The sequence below is a fragment of the Nomascus leucogenys genome, chromosome 3 (genome assembly GCF_006542625.1).
Source record: "Nomascus leucogenys isolate Asia chromosome 3, Asia_NLE_v1, whole genome shotgun sequence".
NCBI classification, from domain to species: Eukaryota; Metazoa; Chordata; class Mammalia; order Primates; family Hylobatidae; genus Nomascus; species Nomascus leucogenys.
Window position 1 is genome coordinate 71,182,948 of NC_044383.1, and position 20,664 is coordinate 71,203,611.

At 36.6% G+C, this 20,664-nt stretch overlaps 1 protein-coding gene across 2 annotated transcripts in view; it reads left to right on the plus strand.

Annotated features, from left to right (window-relative positions):
* The window catches only part of LOC100586615 (zinc finger protein 257-like), a 318,730-nt gene that overhangs the window by 272,617 nt on the left and 25,449 nt on the right, over positions 1-20,664 (plus strand). Inside the window, exons 1-2 of one of the 2 annotated variants that reach the window (XM_030809430.1) lie at positions 3,535-3,583; positions 4,119-4,214. In XM_030809430.1, coding sequence (XP_030665290.1) covers positions 3,550-3,583; positions 4,119-4,214 — 130 coding nt within the window. In that variant the 5' untranslated portion in view covers positions 3,535-3,549. Of the gene's footprint in view, positions 3,584-4,118; positions 4,215-20,664 lie in introns of those variants that run through there. The other variant, XM_030809431.1, reaches the window with a different exon arrangement.

A 20,664-nucleotide genomic window follows, 5' to 3' on the forward strand; every position in this document is an offset into this window, starting at 1 on the left:
CCAGGTGTGCTGGCTCACACCTGTAATCCCAGCACTTTGGGAGGCTGAGGTGGGTGGATCACGAGGGCAGGAGATCAAGACCAGCCTGGCCAACATGGTGAAACCCCATCTCTATTAAAAAAATAAAAAGTTAGCTTGGCATGGTGGTGGGTGCCTGTAATCCCAGCTACTTGGGAGGCTGAAGCAGGAGAATCGCCTGAACCCGGGAGGTGGAGGTTGCAGTGAGCCGTGGTTGAGTGACTGAGTGATTGCACTCCAGCCTGGACATCAGGGCAAGACTCTGTCTTTAAAAAAAAAAAAAATTGTTGTGACTTCTGATGTCATCACCTGAAGGGATGTTTATGGACAGAAGAATTGTTATTATTTTTATTTCTTTTATTTTGTTAAGAATACACATTATCTTCTAATAAAATTATTCTAGATATCCTTAAGATATTTGTTTAAATGGATTATTAGTATATATTATGAAATTGACAGGGCAGTAGCTAAAAAAGATTAAAGTTACGTGAACTCTGGGATTCGTTTTTCTTAGGTAAGCTTAGGAAACAGAACTGGAAGTACCCCAGTGGCACAGAGGACAAATTCTACATAGGCTCCACTCCCTGCTCCAGTTCTGTTCATCTCCTACTTGGGGGCTTTATTTAGTCCTGTCCGCACCCTGGAGCCTTGCCTCAGATAACTGATTTAATAAGATCCGAGTTTTGGTTGGTGAATCCTGCTGTCTTTCTAGAAGTGGTGCTCACAATTTTCTGAAATCCAAAAGCAGATACATGGGAATAATCAAGTATGTATTTTAGGGTCTTTTAAATTTTTTTATTAAAACCAGTGCTTGCAGAGAGATTCCATTTAGGAACTTGTTTTCTAATCTTACAAATCATTAGTTGCTCCACAAGTCACAAAAAATTAAATATAAACACAATAAAAATAAAATACATTGTTTTTCCTTTATCCCTCTCATCTATCTATTTAGCTTTATTCTATACATTTTATAAAAAATTAATGACAGAGAAACTATAAAAATTAAAATGCTGTGCCCTTTATCTAAATCCTGGGAATTGTTAAACACTTAGTACCAATTCCCAAGGGTGTTATGAGGATTAAGTCACATAATGTGTTATTCCCAGCACAGTGCTCCGTAACATCCTCTTGAGCACATAGAGCACAATGTTTAATAAACATTTCCGTCAGTACACTTGTACATGTTATTTAAATGCAGACTTATTCAGACATGGCTGTTTTCTATTTCCTCTGTATACAGAGCCAGCAAAGAATATGATACTTTAGGATGGAGAGTGGTTGTCTTCATTTGCCCTAGAAGTATTTGTGACGAGTGCTGAGTGTAAGGAACTCTGTGCTGTGCCTGCTTTCTCTAACTAATGCTGATCCTTGAGCCCGGGGGGAGCAACATCAACATTGATAGGGGACTTGTTTAAAACATTCATTTTGGACCCTTTTCAAACCTGCAGCATCACATTACATAGAGTGGGCCCAAAATTACTAAGTGATTTGTAAGTTCATTAAAGCTTGAGATTAAATGCTTAGCTAAGTGGTTATAAGCCCAGACCTCTAATTAGGATTACATGGCCAATTTGCAGAAAAATCCTTAATTGAGCTTTTCCCACAGGTTTTGTTTATTGTTTTAGGTGGAAACATATATGTTATTTTGGTTAAGTACCTCGTATAATTCCAACGTGAGGCCAGAATCAACAATGAAGTGTTCAAGGCATTCATGAGAGTTAAGGTAGAAACCTTTGCACTAAAGGGTGGTCACAGGGCCTGTTCTGTTTGGGTTTGGGAGAGATAAGGCAGTGTGGCCCATATTACCATTACTGTGGCAGAAATTGCTGGTGTCTGTGGCAGAGGAGGGCATCTGAGGACAGAAAAGAAGAAATTTATATTTTTATTTTCATAGAGAAGCTCATTGTTCCTGAATATCTACTAGTATAAAGGACAGAAATGGATGGAATGCTTCTGCAGGTCTTGGTTCTTCTGCCTGTGGGTGTGGTGGTAGCAGGTAAATGGGTGGTGCTGACACCTTTAAAGGCATATTCTCAAGATGCAGGTGTAATTTGTGCAGAAAATTTCATCTGAGCAGGAATTCCAGAGGAGAAGGAGGAAAAAATGGCTTTTTTTTTTTCAGCTAAACATGTCTCATATTAAGAGCTGTGTCCACTCTGCCTTCTGAAATGCCATGCATTTTTACGTGCAAACCTTTACTTCTCTACTGGTGTTTTTCCTCCCTAGTGAGTTTGTCTTAACTACTTTAAAAAATTCTTATAATAGTCAAAGGTCTCTGAAAAATATGTTTTTTCCCATATACCAGAGCCTTCTACATCATGGCTCCTTCTATGCCATGCAGAATTTTCTTCATGATTTATAATCTGCTGTATTAAAAATGTTCCCTTTGTGGCTGGGAAGGTGTGAATACTCAAGATTCCTATTGGAAGAAGAAAGGGGTTCTTAAAAAAGATGGAAAACTTGCAATGTTGAGGTTCCATCTGTGTTCTTAATTAACTCTATAGAGAGCAGGATTAAGAAAGTGTTTATTTAAAGAGGATGGCATTTATTACCCAGAAAGTCCTGAAAAAAATATGAGGAAATACTTGCTCTCTAGGGTACTAAAGAAAGACTACTTAAAATCACTATTAAAAATTACAGAACATGGGAGATATTTCTATCTTGAACTTGGTATAAAACTGATGGTTCTTTATGGTTGAATTCGGACTACAATTTACTTCTGGGAGAAAATGTCAGAGTGGTGATGCTGTGTCCTTCTTTTGTGCATCAGCACATCATAAAAATTTGTCCTAGTGCAAGTAATAGTAATGATTCACTTGGGTAAGGAGGTCTCCTACAGATTTTTTTACTAGAAAGCTAATTATTTTTCTTTTCATTATAAATTATTTTTATGCAGCGGATGTGCATAAACCATCACGTTTTATCTGATAGCTGCCCCTCTTTCTTAGGTTTTATTTGCATATATCTGTCTTTGGAAAGTAAAAACTGTCATCTTTTTTTTTACAGTCCACAATACTAGGAAAAACACAGGCTCTTTTACTTAGTGGATGTTTGACAAAATATTCTTCTTGGGCCAAAAACATTGGCATTACTGGCGAACTTGTTAGAAATACAGAAACTCAAAACAAACAAAAAAATTCAGAAACAGACTTTCTATAAGTCAGAACCAGTTCTCTACTCTCTCATTTGACCTTGAGACACATTAAAAATTCTGCCCTGGCCACTTGGTAAATGTGTATGGGGGTGTGTTTTTTAGAGTCAAAGAATATATTAGGGAATATTTCCGTGTTAAAAAAATATTTTCTTGGATAATTTTGGTCACTCCAATAAGGCAGAACCTGTTCTCTCTACTCTCTAATTACACCTTGAGTGACATTAAAAATTCTGTCCATGACCACTTGGTAAATATATGTGTGTCTGTGTTTGTGTGTTTTTCAGGGACCACTGACAATTAGGGATGTAACTGTAGAATTCTCTCTGGAGGAGTGGCAATGCCTGGACATTGTTCAGCAGAATTTATATAGCGATGTGATGTTAGAGAACTACAGAAACCTGGTCTTCCTGGGTGAGGATAACTTCAAAACTCAATTCCTAATATACTCCAAAGGCTTTATTTTTGTTTTTTGTTTGTTTTTTTTGTAGAATGTTTTTTGGTAATTTGGTAATTTTGATAATTATGCTTTGCATAAATGAGTTTCATATCCCTGTTTTCAAGAAAATCATAAGGATTTGTCAGTGTAGAAAAAAAAATTTCTTCAACATGTTTCACCTTGAACTGAACTTTCCACATTGTTGAGCTGATCTGTATCCCTCACTCTAGAATAGTGGTAATTCCAGAAATTTAGTGGTGTCAAATATTGTTGCCCACACCTTAAAATCTAATTGCTACCACCAATTTTTTTATTCAGTAGTACTGGGTAGTGAATTAAGAACCTACAAATATACAGTATTTTCTAAATATTTAGAAATTTCTGTTATAAATTAGTATTTTTGGATAAATGTATGAGAATATTGTATTCCATTCTCTTTATTGAGCACATTACTAAGTTGGTAATTGGAGAATATGAGCAAGATGCATGTTACTTATTTTTAAAAAACAGGTATTGCTGTCTCTAAGCGAGACCTGATCACCTGTCTGAAGCAAGGAAAAGAGCCCTGGAATATGAAGAGACATGAGATGGTAGCCAAACCCCCAGGTAGGTGAGAGTGAATACAACAGATGACACAGATGAAAGATCCAAAGGTCAAGGAGAAAGCAAGTCCTTAAAATGTCATTTGGGAAGGTGTGTTCCAAAGGATATAGTTTCTGGAAGCCTGAGTTTGTATTTTTTTTTTTTCTTTTCTGTCTTATGCTTTTAAATTCTCTAAAGATTCTACGTTACTTTCAGTCATTTTCCTTTAAGTTTACAGTGACAGCCAAAGTCCTCATGGCATATAAGAGACTGCTCAGTCTGACTGCTTTTTCATTGTTTTCAGGGACATACAAATATCTGCATAATTTTCAAAAATTCTGTGTTAAGCTATTTCTTTTTTTTTTTTTTTTTTTTTTTTGAGGCAGAGTCTCGCTCTGTCGCCCAGGCTGGAGTGCAGTGGCACGATCTCGGCTCATTGCAAGCTCCGCCTGCCGGGTTCACGCCATTCTCCTGCCTCAGCCTCCTGAGTAGCTGGGACTACAGGCGCCCGCCACCACGCCCAGCTGATTTTTTGTATTTTTAGTAGAGACGGGGTTTCACCATGTTAGCCAGGATGGTCTCGATCTCCTGACCTCGTGATCCACCCGCCTTAGCCTCCCAAAGTGCTGGGATTACAGGCGTGAGCCACCACGCCCTGCCTAAGCTATTTCTTAAGTTCTTTTTTTGCATTGTGTCTGATATGAATAGAGTAGTGGTTTCTGTTCCATTGAATTTTTTAATTTTTCTGCACATTTCATCCTTTTTCTTTAGTATATTTTTGAGAGATAGTTTGGAATTATAAAATATGATGTCATTCTGCTTTTTGTTTTTCCTCAAGATTGCTTTGGCTATTCAAAGTTTATTGTAGTTTCATGTAATCTTTAGTCTTGTATTTTCCATTACTGTGAAAAAAACTTGCCACTGGAATTTTTATAGGGAGCTTATTGAACCTATATTTATTGAATCTATATTCTTTCAACTCATGGACATAAAACATTTTTAAATTTATTTTTGTCTTCTCTATTTCTTTTCCTAGCTATCTTATATCTTTCAGTGTAAAGAGTTTTTATCTCCTTGGTCAAATTTGATCTCAGAAATTTATTTATTTATTTATTTATTTTGAGATGGAGTTTCACTCTTCTTGCCCAGACTGAAGTGCAATGGTGCAGTCTCAGCTCACTGTAAACTCCACCTCCCGGGTTCAAGCGATTCTCCTACCTCAGCCTTTCAAGTAGCAGGGATTACAGGCACTCGCCACCATGCCTGGCTAATTTTTGTATTTTTAGTAGACATGGGGTTTCACCATATTTGCCAGGCTGGTCTCGAACTCCTGACCTCAGATGATCTGCCCTCATCAGCCTCCCAAAGTGTTGGGTTTACAGGCGTGAGCACCGCGCCCGGCCAGAAATTTATTATTTTAATGCTATTGTAAATAAGATTTTTTTTTTGTCTATTTTACCAGATAGTTTGTTTTAAGTGTATGGAACCATAACTTATACTTGTATGTTAATTTTATATTTTGCTAATTTACTGAGTTTATTTATTAACTTAGACAAGTTTTAATGCACTGCTTACGGTTTTCTATATATAAGTTGTAATCTACAAAAAGCAAATTTTTATTTGTCTTCAGTTTCAATGGCTTTTTGAAAATTGTTTTGACTAATTATTCTGCCATATACTTCAATGCTATGTTAAAATAGAAGCATTGACAAGGTGCACAATATAATTTTGCATTTGGTGTCTGTGAATTTGAAGGAGCAAATACCTCTTCAAGTTTCTATAAACTAGTTTCAGGAGGTAAAGATCTTCTTCCATTGGGCCCCCAGGGTGATGGGATTCCCTCTGGGTTTGTGTTGGAGAGGGGTTGTAGCTTGGTCACAAGATTGCTGGGTCTGCACTAGGGTCCACCTTTAGTTGGCTTGTTACAAGGGGCTTGGATAGTTGTAATTCCCATATTATTTTTGTACACATTGGATATCCTTCAAGACTTTGCTCTGTAGGGCAGACACTAGGGCAGGTTTTTGCAGTAGGGTCTGTATATAATGTACCTTAAATCGGGATGTAAATGAGTACGGCTTTTGCTGAGTACCACAGAGGATTTCCTCGGGTCACACTGTGTTGGTTTCTAGGTAAAGAGAACTGGCCATAAACTGTGGCCCAGGAAGCTGGAACTGAGACTTTGAACTGCTTCAGGCACCACATTAAAAGCCAGGATCTGCAGGCCTGCCTGCATGGCTATAAACGGGTGTCTTCCTCCAGGCCTATGAAAGTAAAGAACCTCTCTCAGACTGTGGCTGAAAGGATTTTGAAATAATTACAGAGTAAATTCAGAATTCTCAGTGGGACCAAGGTGGGTTGGCCATTTCCTGTCCTATAGCCAAGACCAGGGGTCCTGTAGTTTGCCACCGGAATGAGAGCCTGCTTTCTGAAGAGAACACCCCTCAATCTCTGGCTTTAGCAGAATTTCACAACTTCATCCCTTGACCTTAAAGATCTCTTAAAAGCACTTATTTTGGAGATGGGGTCTTGCTACATAACCCAGGCTGGTCTTGAAATCTTGGCCTGAAGCAATTCTCCAACCTTAATATATCATGTAGCTGTCATTACGGGTTTGAGCCATGAGGCCTGGTACTCTCATAAAGGTATTTTTGTCAGGGATGGCCAACAAATTTTCTTACTGTGGAGGAATAGACAAATAGGGCACCTTTTATTTCTCTATCTTATTAATGTCACCCTTTCTATAAGTTTTTAATTTCTAATTTCTATTTCAAATGTGCCTGTAATTTTAGATTCAGACATTTCAGAGCAATAAGCTAGAATTTACATGTTATGTTTGAAGTAAATTAGATCATTAGTAGGCCCTCCATATTTACTAATATAGTTACTTATAAATTTGTTTGCTCCAGGCAAAAAGGAATTATAAGCTTTTCACCCACTTTCTCTAGCCTATATCTAAACAATAACATAATTTATTCGTAAATATTTGTTTTATATAACAGACTCTAACCATATTCTGCTATATATATATCAAATTATATATACAAAATAAATAATAATAAATACATATATTAAATTACATGTATATTTCACCAATGTAAGGCTATTCTTTGCTTCTAAAGTTGGATTACAGCAGTTTCATTTTGTGAAAGAATAGCATACAATTAAAACATAAAAATTATCTCTAGTTTTTTTTTTTTGTTTTTTTTTGAGACAGAGTCTCGCTCTGTCGCCCAGGCTGGAGTGCAGTGGCGCGATCTCAGCTCACTGCAGGCTCCGCCTCCCGGGTTCACGCCATTCTCCTGCCTCAGCCTCTCCGAGTGGCTGGGACTACAGGCGCCCGCCACCACGCCCGGCTAATTTTTTGTATTTTTAGTAGAGACGGGGTTTCATCGTGGTCTCGATCTCCTGACCTCATGATCCGCCTGCCTCGGCCTCCCAAAGTGCTGGGATTACAAGCGTGAGCCACCACGCCCGGCCTTCTAGTTTATTTTAAATGCTTATTTATTAAATGTTTCTCATTAAAATCTTGTTTATGATTATTCTGCATTTTCTGTAAAATTTTACTGCCACACAGTGCCTGTCAATGATTCAAAATACCTGCCTTCCCTGAGTACACAGTTACAGTCAAATATTGTAGTTATCTAGAGAATTTTTTTAATTGTACATCAATGTTGCATACCAGATTATATGAGTAAACATTTTACTTATTATTGTTTTGCAATTCCATGTTAGTGTGTTTTTTTCAGTGTAGGCTTCTTAACATCAGTTCATTGTGATTTTTTTTGTTTTACTTATGTACTATAATTTTAGATAATTTGCAATTTTGTTTGTACACTTTAAGTCAATATGGGCTTGAATTAAGAGATAAACCATCCAGGCTGGGCGCAGTGGCTCTCACCTGTAATCCCAGCACTTTGGGAGGCCGAGGCAGGTGGATCACCTGAGGTCAGGAGTTCGAGACCAGCCTGGACAACATGGTGAAACCCCGTCTCTACTAAAAATACAAAAAATTAGCTGGGCGTGGTGGTGTGCGCCTGTAATCCCAGCTACTTGGGGGGCTGAGGCAGGAGAATCACTTGAACCCAGGAGGTGGAGGTTTCAGTGAGCCGAGATCATGCCATTGCATTCTGGCTTGGGCGACAGAGCAAGACTTCATCTCGAGGGGAAAAAAAAAGAGATAAACCATTCATATGTCTATCATTATCAGATTATACATGTGTATGTGTTTATCTATAAATATCCCAGTTTTGGTTATCACTTATCATGTATATGTTTTTAGCTGATTTTTAGTGGTTGTTTTGTCTAAGTGAGTAATCAGGGAAATAGTCTTATTTTCACCATGTGTTTAATAATGAATATATTTTTTGTGTGTGTGTGAGAGAAACACTCTTGTGATTTGAAGGTAATTTTTGAAAGGATTTATAATTGTGCATTTTTTTCAGTTTTTCTCTTAAAACATTTATTATTGTAAAAACAGATAACATAAAACTTACCATCTTTTTTTGAGATGGAATCTTGCTCTGTTGCCCAGGCTGGAGTGCAGTGGCATAACCTCGGCTCACTGCAACCTTTGCCTCCTGGGTTCAAGCAATTCCCCTGCCTCAGCCTCCCGAGTAGCTGGGATTACAGACATAGACAACCACGAGCAGCTAATTTTTGTATTTTTAGTAGAGATGGGGTTTCACCACGTTGGCTAGGCTGGTCTCGAACTCCTGATCTAAAGCAATCTGCCCGCCTTGGCCTCCCAATATGCTGGGATTATGGTACGAGCCACCGCGCCTGTCCTAAAATTTACCATCTTTAATCCGTTTAAGTGTACATTTCAGGCCTAGGCATGGTGGTGGCTCACATCTATAATACTAGGATTTTGGGAGACCAAGACAGAAGGATCGCTTGAGCCCAAAATGTTGAGACTAGCCTGGGCAGCATATAAATTCCCCTCTCCACACACAAAAAATGTTTTAATAGCCAGGCATGGTGGTATGCACCTGTGGTCCTAGCTATTTGGGAGATTGGGTGGGGAGGATTACTTGAGCCTGGGAGTTTGAGGCTGCAGTGAGTCATAGTTGTGCCACTGCCATCCAGCTTGGGTGACAGAGTAAGATCCTGTTTCAAAAAAATGGTATGCATTTCAGGCATGTTAAGTACATTCACATTGTTATACAATAGACTTCCAGAAATTTTCCATCTTTTAAGACTAAAACTCAATACCCATTAAATAACAACAACCCATTTTACCCTCTCTCCAGCCCTCGACAAATAACGTTTTCTCTTTCTGTTTTTATGAGTGTGAATACTTAAAATATCTCATATTAGTGGAATTATATAGTATTCATTATTTTGTTACTGGCTTATTTCAGGTGACATAATATTCTCAGTTTATCTTTAAATGTGACAAGATTTCATGAGGCTGAATAATATTTCACTGTATTTATGTATTACATTTTTCAATGTGTTTCCAAATTAAAAGACATTTGGGTTGCTTCAGCCTTTTGACTTTTGTGAATACTAATACAATAAACATGACTGCTCAAATATGTCTTCCAGGTCATGTGTTGCATATTATAGATACAGATTCATAAATGAGATTGCTGTATTTTATGATAATTTTATTTTTTATTATTTGAAGTACATTTATAGCATTTTAAAATAAAAGGCTGGGCGTGGTGGCTCATGCCTGTAATCCTAGCACTTTGGGAGGCCGAGGCGGGCGGATCACGAGGTCAGGAGATCGAGACCATCCTGGCTAACACGGTGAAACCCCGTCTCTACTAAAAATACAAAAAATTAGCCGGGCGTGGTGGCAGGCGCCTGTAGTCCCAGCTACTCAGGAGGCTGAGGCAGGAGAATGGCGTGAACCTGGGAGGTGGAGCTTGCAGTGAGCCGAGATTGCGCCACTGCACTCCAGCCTGGGTGACAGAGCAAGACTCCGTCTCAAAAAAATAAATAAATAAATAATGGCTATGCTCCTGATTTTCACCAACAATCAACATGGGTTTCATTTTCACTGCATCATCAACAGATTTGGTGTTTTTTTAAAAAATTATAGTGGCCATTCTAGGCCAGGCATGGTGGCTCATGCTTGTATTCCTAGCTCTTTGGGAGGCCGTGGTGGGCGAATCACAAGGGCAGGAGTTTGAGACCGGACTGGCCAATATGGAGAAACCCCGTCTCTACTAAAAATAAATACAAAAAAAAAAAAAATTAGCTGGGCGTGGTGGCGGGCGCCTGTAGTCCCAGCTACTCAGGAGGCTGAAGCAGGAGAATTGCTTGTACCCGGGAGGCGAAGGTTGCAGTGAACTGAGATCTCGCCACTGCACTCCAGCCTGGGCAAAAGAGGGAGACTCCATCTCAAAAAAAAAAAAAAAAAAATTTATAGTGACCATTCTAATGAGTGAGAGGTGATTTTGTTTTTTGTGATTTTTATGCAATTCTCTACAAAATAGTTATTTTGCATTTTCTTTTAAATGCATTTTCTTATTTGTGTATATTGTTGATAAGAATTTTGTTCAATTATTTGACCATTTCTAAATCAACTTACTCAACTATATTGTTTAGTTTTAAGACTTGTTTATATATTCTGAATATTAACTCCTATCATGTGATTTGCAAATATTTTCACACATTTTTTATAAGGCATTGTCACTCTGTTGAATATTTTATTTGGGTGCAAAATTTTGAAGGATAGTACAGTTAAATTTTTCTGTTATTTTCTTTGTTGCTGATGCATTTAATGTATCTGAAAAAATGTTGCTAAGACCAATGTCATGTTTTTCTTCTATATTTCTAAAAAATTGGTTAGTTATTTTTTATGTCTGGGTATTTTATTTAAAATATTTTTCATATATGGTTCAAGGAAATAATCCAGCTTTATCACTGTTGATATCCAGTTTTCTTGCTTCTTTTTTTTTTTTTTTTTTTTGATACGGAGTTTCACTCTTGTTGCCCAGGCTGGAGTGCAATGGTGCAATCTCTGCTCACTGTAGGCTCCGCCTCCTGGGTTCAAGTGATTCTCCTGCCTCAGCCTGTTGAGTAGCTGGGATTACAGGCATGTGCCACCACGCCCTGCTAATTTTGTATTTTTAGTAGAGATGGGGTTTTTCCCTGTTGGTCAGGCTGTTCTGGTGATCTACCCGCCTTGGCTTCCCAAAATGCTGGGATTACAGGCGTGAGCCACCACCGCACCCAGCTGGTATCCAGTTTTCAACATTACTTTTTGAAGAGATTATCTTTTCTCTATTGTGTGCTCATGGCAACTTTGTGGAAGATCATTTGATCTTTTAAAGGGGGTTTCATTTCTTCACTCTCTGTTCTGTTCTTTCATCTGTTTATCTGTCTTTGTTTGAGTACCACATCGTTTTTATTTTAGCTTCTAGTATATTTTGAAATCAGAAAGTATAATGCCTCCTTGTTCTTTTTCATGGGTTTCTGGCTATAGTTGTAATCAAGGTTTAAACTTTTACACAAGATTTCTTGTATTGGTTGGTCTGTTCTCATGCTACTAATAAGAACATACCCAAGACTGGGTAATTTATAAAGAAAAGAGGTTTAATTGGCACACACTTCCACATGGCTGGGGAGGCTTCACAATCATGGCACAAGGCAAAGGAGGAGCAAGTCACGTCTTACATGGTGGAAGGCAAGAGGGCGTTAGCAGAGGAACTCTGCTCTATAAACCCATCAGATCTCCTGGAACTTATTCACCATCACAAGAACAGCACAGGAAAGACCCACTTTCATGATTTAATTACCTCTCCCTGTCTCTCTCGTGACACATGGGAATTATGGGAGCTACAATTCAAGATGAGATTTGGGTAGGGACACAGCCAAACCGTATTATTTCTGTTAAAAACTGTGCTATTGAGATTGTTATAATGATTATATTAAATTTGTTCACAACTGTAGGTTGTATTGACACCTTTGAAAAATTAAATTTTGGGCCCCCGAGCAAGAATATGTTGAAGAGTTTTATATATTTAGTTTTATGTACTTTTGGATTTGCCAGTTTTACTTTTGCTTTTAATTCCTTGTTTCATTCAGTTGTGGTCAGAAAACACACAGTGCATAATTTTGGTATACTTAAATGTATTTATTGTTGTTTTTAGACAGGATCTTACTCTGTCACCCAGGCTGGAGTGCAGTGGCATGATTTTGGCTCACTGTCACCTCTACCTCCTGGGCTCAAGTGATCCTGTCACCTCAGCATCCCTAGTAGCTGGGAATATAGACATGCACTACCATGTCTAGCTAATTTTTTTTATTATTTGTAGGAACAGGGTCTCACTATGTTGCCCAGCCTGGTCTCAAACTTCTGGCCCCAAGAGAGCCTCTCACTTTGTTCTTCCAAAGTGTTGGGGTTATAGGCATGAGGACTTCATGTTGCCATGTAATTCTCAATGTTGGATGTAAGACCAGTGGGAGGTGTTTTGTTTGTGAGGAAAAATTCCTTGTTCATGGGTTGGCACCATCCTCTTTGTAATCAAAATTTTACACTCCATTAATTCAAAAGAGAGCTGGCTCATTAAAAGAACCTGGCTCCTTCACCTCACACTTGCTGTCTGTTACCATGTGGTATGTCCAGTTACCAGTTACTCTTGGCCTTCCACCATGATTGTAAGCTTTTTGAGACCCTCACCAGAAGCAGATGTTGGCACACACTTCTTGTACAGTCTGCCAAACTGTGAGCCAAATCTTTTTTTTTATAAATTATCTACTATCGGGCTTCCTGTATATTCAAAATAATTTATAGTCTATAATGTTTTCTAAGTTATCTGTTTTATTATTGCTATTTTATCTGAATTTTCTATTTATTATTGAAAATGAGGTCTTGATGTCTACAACTATGTTGCTATGTATTTCCTGCTTCAATTTGTTGATATTTGCTTTATATATTTTGGAGCCCTGATATTATATATATGTATACATATAGCTAGATAAGTATTTTATTAAATACTATATTAATTATATCTCTATATAAACTTTTTTTTTTTTGAGACAGAGTCTTGCTTTGTTGCCCAGGCTGGAGTGCAGTGGCATGATCTCAGCTGACTGCAACCTCTGTCTCCCAGGTTCAAACGATTCTTCCACCTCAGCCTCCCGAGTTGCTGGGACTATAAGGCACATGACACCATGCTCGGCTGATTTTTGTATTTTTAGTAAAGTCCGGGTTTCACCATGTTAACCAGGATGGTCTCAAACTCCTGACCTCTTCATCCACCTGCCTCGGCCTCCAAAAGTTCTGGGATTAAAGGCATGAGCCACCATGCCTGGCCCTATATATATATCTGTATGTGTACATATATATGTTATATATACACATATCTGTAGGTATATGTATCGCTATATACATATTGATAGATACCAGTTAAATTGACCCATTTTACCATTATATAATATCAATCTTTGTCTCATGCTAGTACTTAGGACATATTATGTCTACTGTAATTATGACTACCTCACCCAATTGTAGTTACTATTTGCATGGAACATAGATTTTTTTTCATTCTGTTACTTTCAGCCTATTTCACTAAATTCTAAAATGAATCTCTTGTATGCAGCATATTGTATGCTGTTTTTCTTAAGCCAATTAGGCATTTAATTTTTAAAATATAATTTATTTAATATTTTATTTTTGAGATAGGTTCTCACTCTGTCAGCCAGGCTGGTTTGCAGTGGTTTGAGCATGGCTCACAGCAGCTTCAACCTCCCAAACTCAGATGATCCTCTCATTTCAGCCTCTCAAGCAGCTGGGTTACAAGTGTATGGCATCACACCCAGCTAGTTTTTTTTGTATTTTTTTGTAGAGACACAGTTTTGCCGTGTTGCCCACTCTGGCCTCCCAAAGTCCTGGGATTACATTTTTTAAAATTAAATAGTTTAATTAATTTGTATTTAAAATAATTGCTTAAAGAAATGTTTCTATTACCAGTTTTATTATTATTGTTTTATGTGCTCTTATAGATATGTTTTTTCTCATTTCCTATTTTACCACCTTAAATTTTGTTTAATTTTATAGTGACATGCCTTATTTTTCTATTTGTTTAGCATACTTTCTATAAATATCTTCATAATCATCTTGAAAAATGAAGATTACATAAAGCATCTTAAAGTTAAAACAATATATTTTAATCTCATAACAACTTCAACTGAATACAAATACTACCTCTACATTTCTGTTATTAATATTACAAATTATATCTAATCACAGATTTATGCAGATTTATATTTTGTTTTTCATATTCTATAGAAGAAATTTAGGGATTTTATGCACCATCATTATAATAGTAAAGGATTCTATGTGTGTCTGTATATTTACATTTAATAGAGAGCTTTATATTTACATAGTCAAATGATGCTGTGCGAATTTTATTTTTCAACATAATGGACTAGTTATAGCATTTCTTTGTTTTTATATGCAAAGTCTCACCATGTTCTTCGGGATGTTTTTGAACTCCTGGTCCCAAGTGATGTGACTGCCTGGGCCTCCTAAAACTGTAAGATTACAGGCATCAGCCACTGTGCCTCACCACCATGTAGCATTTTTTGTAGGACAGTGCTGCTAGTCATGATGAACACTCTCACCTTTTATTTTGGAAAGTGTTTATTTTTATCTTTTTTTAAGTAAAATAATTTCAAATCAAGTATTATTGGTCAGGTATTATTTTATTACCTCAAAATTTGGGAAGTACTTAGTCTTTTTCATTTTCAAGTAAACTCTGTATTACTTTTTCCCTATAGTCTTCTTCCAAGATTTTGTTCATGAATATATTGATTGACTTGATGTTGTCCAATAAGTATTACTTTCTACGTTTTAAATTTGTTTTGCAATTTTATATTTTTGTATTATATATTTTAGAACATGCCACCTCATACCAGTTAATTGTGTTTTGATTTTTCAGTTTATATTATAATTGTGTATGACAATATTTAGTTCTGAACAATTTAAGACAGTGTGGAGCAAAATCAAATATGAATCAGCCATACATCTAGTGCCAATATAATTGTCTCTGTGTTTGTCTGCCTTTATAAATATTATCCCTGTGTTTCTTTATAACTTGTATATTTGTCGTGTAGGTTTGTTGAGAACGGTTGTTTAATCCTGTGTAGGTGAGTAGCCAGAAAAATTCTCCTAATTTCAACATCCTATTTATTTGTGAATCTTCCATATCCTGTTTATTCATGAATCTATATTATTTTTCTGTGAAAGAAATACTTTTGGCTTTGAAGATAATTTAAAAACTACTGGCAGGGTGTGGTGGCTCATGCCTGTAATCCCAGCACTTTGGGAGGCCGACGTGGGTGGATCACCTGAGGTCAGCAGTTTGAGACCAGCCTGGCCAAAATGGTGAAACCCCGTCTCTACTAAAAATACAAACAAATTAGCAGGGCATGGTGGTGGGCGCCTGTCATCCAGCTACTTGGGAAGCCAAGGCAGGAGAATCTCTTGAACCCAGGAGGTGGAGATTGCAGTGAGCCAAGATCGCTCCATTGCACTCCAGCTGGGCGACAAGAGTGAAACTCCATCTCGAAAAACTAAACTCATAACTAAATTTCTCTTCTAGCTACCATTGTTCATTTTTGCTTGTCAAAAACACATAATAATTTCTAATAAAATATTTTCAAATATTCACTTTAGTTATATTGACATTGTTATGCAACATATTGCTGAAGCGTTTTTATCTTGCAAAGCTAAATCTCAATACACATACACCTACCAATTTTTCTAGTATTATGGCACTTTTGAAACACCACTCTGTTTTCTCTTCCTAGTGGTGTAACTTCTTTATATATCTCATGCAATCTCTGTCTGTTTGTGGCTGGCTCATGTCACTTTGCAAAATATCATCAAGATTTATCTGTGTAGTTGTTAGAATATTTTCTGCTTTTTGAAAACTGAGTGATGTGGTCTGGCGCGGTAGCTCACGCCTGTAATCCCAACACTTTGGAGACCAAGGTGGGTGGATCACCTGAGGTCAGGAGTTCTAGACCAGCCTGGCCAACATGGTGAAACCCTGTCTCAACTAAAAATACAGAAATTAGCTGGGTGTGGTGGCAGGTGCCAGTAATCCCAGCTACTCGGGGGGCCAAGGCAGGAGAGTTGCTTGAACCCGGGAAGCAGAGGTTGCAATGAGCTGAGAGGTTGCAGTGAGTTGAGATGTAAGCCACCATGCCTGGTTCAAAATTTTAGTTTTAAAACACAGGGATAATATTTATAAAGGCAGACAAACACAGAGACAATTATATTGGCACTAGATGTATGGCTGATTCATATTTGATTTTGCTCCACACTGTCTTAAATTGTCCCCCCAACTCCAGCCTGGGGGACAAGAGCAAGACTTCATCTCAAAAAAAAGAAAACTGAGTGATGTTCCAGTAGTTTTACATTTCAAATTATATCTATTGAATAATTTGGTGACAGAAATTAGCATTGTTTTTAACTATTGGCTTTCAGTAACAATGCTACAATTCTTATGGGTATGTAAATGACTCTTTATATGACCATATATATGAAAGTTTATGTGTTGCATCCTATTTGATTTGACTTGCTTTCAGCTTGATACTCATCCCAAATTGTTTTAATTCTGTAGCTTTGCAATCTGTTTTGAAATAAGGAATTATAATGCCTTCAACATTGTTTCTTTTTTTTTGAAGATTGTTGGGTACTTCGTTGTCTCTTGCAATAGCATTCCTGAGTTTGCTATTGCTATTTTTTCAAAAATGCAATGAGAAATTTGAAAAACATTGCATTAAATTTGTAGATTACATTAAACAGTATAAACATCTATACAATATTAATTAACTTTTGAACAAGAGCATGCTTGAGTGTACCACTTAATTTCTGTATATTTGTGAAATTTTCAGTTTTTTTCCATTGTTTCATATTCTTATTCCATTTTGTTCATAGAAGTAATCCATAAAATTTTAGGGTTTTTTTTTTTTTTTTTTTTTTTAGAGACAATCTCACTCTGTTGCGCAGGCTGGGGTGAGGGGCGTGATCTCAGCTCACTGCAACTCCTGCCTCCCGGGTTCAAGTGATTCTCATGCTTTAGCCTGCTGAGTATATGGGATTGTAGGCGCATGCCACCAGGCCAGTTATTTTTGTATTTTTGGTAGAGACAGGGTTTCACCATGTTGGCCAGGCTGGTTTCAAATTCCTGACCTAGGTGATCCACCCACCTCGGCCTCCCAAGCTGCTGGGATTACAGGCATGAGCCACTGTGCCTGGCCAAAGTTTTAGGTTATTTTTGTTGTTGTTATTGTTTGTTTGTTTTTGAGACAGAGTCCTGCTCTGTCACCAGGCTGGAGTTCAGTGGCGCGATTTCTGCTCACTGCAACTTCCACCTCCCGGGTCCAAGCGATTCTCCTGCCTCAGCCTCCCAAGTAGCTGGGATCACAGGCATGCACCACCACACCTGGCTAATTTTGTATTTTCAGTAGAGACCACCAGCCTGGCTAATTTTTTATTTTCAGTAGAGACCACCACACCTGGCTAATTTTGTATTTTCATGTTGGCCAGGCTGGTCTTGAACTCCTGACCTCAGGTGATCCACCTTCCTCGGCTCCCAAAGTGCTGAGATTACAGATGTGAGCCACCATGCTGGCTCAAAATTTTAGTTTTAAAACATTTGTTAAGATTTATTTTTTGACCTAACCAGTGGTCTATCAAAAAGATTGTATGAGCTATTGCAAAGGGTGTGTTTCCTGATGTTGAGAAGTTTTATCTCTATCTGTGTTAGACATACTTGTTTTTATACTGCCTTCAAGTCCACTGTTTCCTTACTAATATCTCTTGTTTTATTATTATCAGAGAAAGTGAGGTATTGAAATATCCTACTGTATTTATATTGCTTTCTATGTGTTTCTTCAATTATGTTAATATTTACCTTACATATTTGCAACCCTAATGTGAGATGCACACACACATGCACACACACACACACACACACACAAACACACAAACATGAGTATATACAAATTTTTCATAGGTTCCCCATCTATCTATTATTGCTTAATGTCCTTCTTTGTCTTTTTGGAGTTTGACTTCATATACATTTTATATAATATGAGTTTTTGACTTAAGATGTAGCTTGTGTAATACTATTTTGACCTTTTCTGCTCTCATTTGGTTAATATTTGGATAAAATGCCTACATCAATCTTGCCACTTTCAGGCTTTTTTTATTATTAGTTCTAAACTGACTGTTGTAGAAAGGCAAGTCGGGCCTTGTTTTTTAATGAATCCCCTTTATTGAAACTATGTCTCTTGACTAGAAAGCTAATTATACCTAATGTAAGTACTTTTCTAAAAAGACAAAGACTTCCATTATTTATTAATTATTTTATTTGATTCTTGTATCTTTATCCCTCATTTTCTCCCTTTCTGTCTTCCGTTGTGTCTGTTTCATTTAGTATTGATATAGTTTCACTTCTTTCTTATTTTCTTTGGGTGTCTATACAGATATCTTCTTTGTGGTACCTTAGGGATTACATAAAACCTCTAAAAGATAAAGCAGTATATACATAGTCTAGTGAAAATGAACTTCAGTTATATACAAAAATTTTTCCTCATTACATCTGCCCTCAACTTTGTTATTGATATTGCTGATTATATGTTGTATATTTATTAACAGATATTCACAGTAATTTCTGTGCCATTATTTTTCTAACTTTAGAGCATAATTATAAATGTTTTCTGTCCCATTATAGGAATGCTAAGGAATTCTATTTTTTAGTATGTATGTTTCTCAGGAAACATGTATTTTTATATGATTATGTGTTGTTTTCTTGCCATTGTATTATTTCAGTGGAAGAAACTTTTTTCAGCATCCTTTGATATATATAGGCCACATGCAGTGCCAATATACTGTCTCAGGATTTGGTTATTTTAGAAGGTCTTTTTTTTTTTTTTTTTTTTTTTATTTGGTAGGAACCTTTTTGCTGATGATTATTCTTTCACCTGACAGCATTTTTTCTTCAGGACTTTTGACAATACACACGGTTTTCTTCTGGCCTGCAAAATTTTCTTTTGAAAAACTCACTGTTTAGTGTGTAACTCTATGCTTTTAAATGACACATCACTTTTATCTTGCAGTTCTTGAGATTCTCTTGTCTGTGACATTTTAAGTTGTCTTATATATGTGTTTTTTTAAATAAATACCTTGTATGTGTTATTTTTGTTTGTTTGAACTTCTTTATTTTTTATATCTTTTTTTCTTTAGAATTGTTAGTTATCTCTTTGTATTATGTACCTCCATAATTATGTCTTTAAAATCCTTTTAATATTTTTTGCTGTTTTTCTCATTTTTTCTGACTTTCAGTAGTTGTCTGTGCTCCTTTTACTTCATGGAGTGTTATTCAACCTTATTTTAAATTCTAAAATTTATACATTTTTATTTTTTAATGATGCTTTCTGAAAATTTTCATGATTTGTTTGATGGGCCATGTTTGCCCTAATATTTTGTATACATTGTAATCATTGAGACTTGGACATTTCAAAAAAAAAAAAAAGCTACCTGTCACAATCTTTACAATGTAGCTTTATCCTGGCATAGTCTAAAAACCAGTTGTCATGGCTAGACATCTGGGAGCCTTTCAAACATGTTCTTAGAATGTGTCTTTCTGAAATTGTTTTATTTTCTAGTTTACAAAAGTTTATTTTTGCACTTCTTCCCAGTTATCAATACTTGCTACACTGTTACCTGTCTGTGTACCTGCAGTCCCTCTGCTGGCTGTAAACATTTACCTTTGGTCTCAGCAGTCTCAAATTGTCATTCTAAAGTATACTATTTTTTTTTTCAGCATTTTATTTAATGGGAGAATGAAACCAGTGTCTTGAAAGACCCCTAAAAGCCAGACATAGAAATGTGTGTGCCAATATTTTTCTTGTCTTTTAAATAGAAACAAGGAGTTGGCAATTTACTTCTAAGGGCACTGTGTTATACTGAGGAGAAGGAAGTACTGTGTTGGGTTAATATAACAGATTTTTCTTTTTCTTCTATGTTGCTTTTTACATTGTGTTAACCTGGGGCACTTCACCCACTTAACTCATTTATAAATTTTCCAAAAATGTGTTTTGGTCAGTATATTTTTGTTACATTTTATATGTTTTTGAATAAATTAGAGCCTGTGGTATTTTGCTATGCCATCTTGCTTATGTAGTGTATACAGTTTTATAGGTTAGATTTGTAAAAAATATTTACCTGAATCTAGTAAGTGGAGTAATTTGTTGTTTTTATTTCTTTTAGTTATGTGTTCTCATATTGCTGAAGACCTTTGCCCAGAGCAAGACATAAAATATTTTTTCCAAAAAGTCATACTGAGGAGATATGGTAAATGTGAACATGAGAATTTACAATTAAGACAGGGCTGTAAAAGTGTGGATGAGTGTAAGGTGTGCAAAGGAGGTTATAATGGACTTAATCAATGTCTGATAACTACCCAGAGCAAAATATATCAGTGTGATAAATATGTAAAAG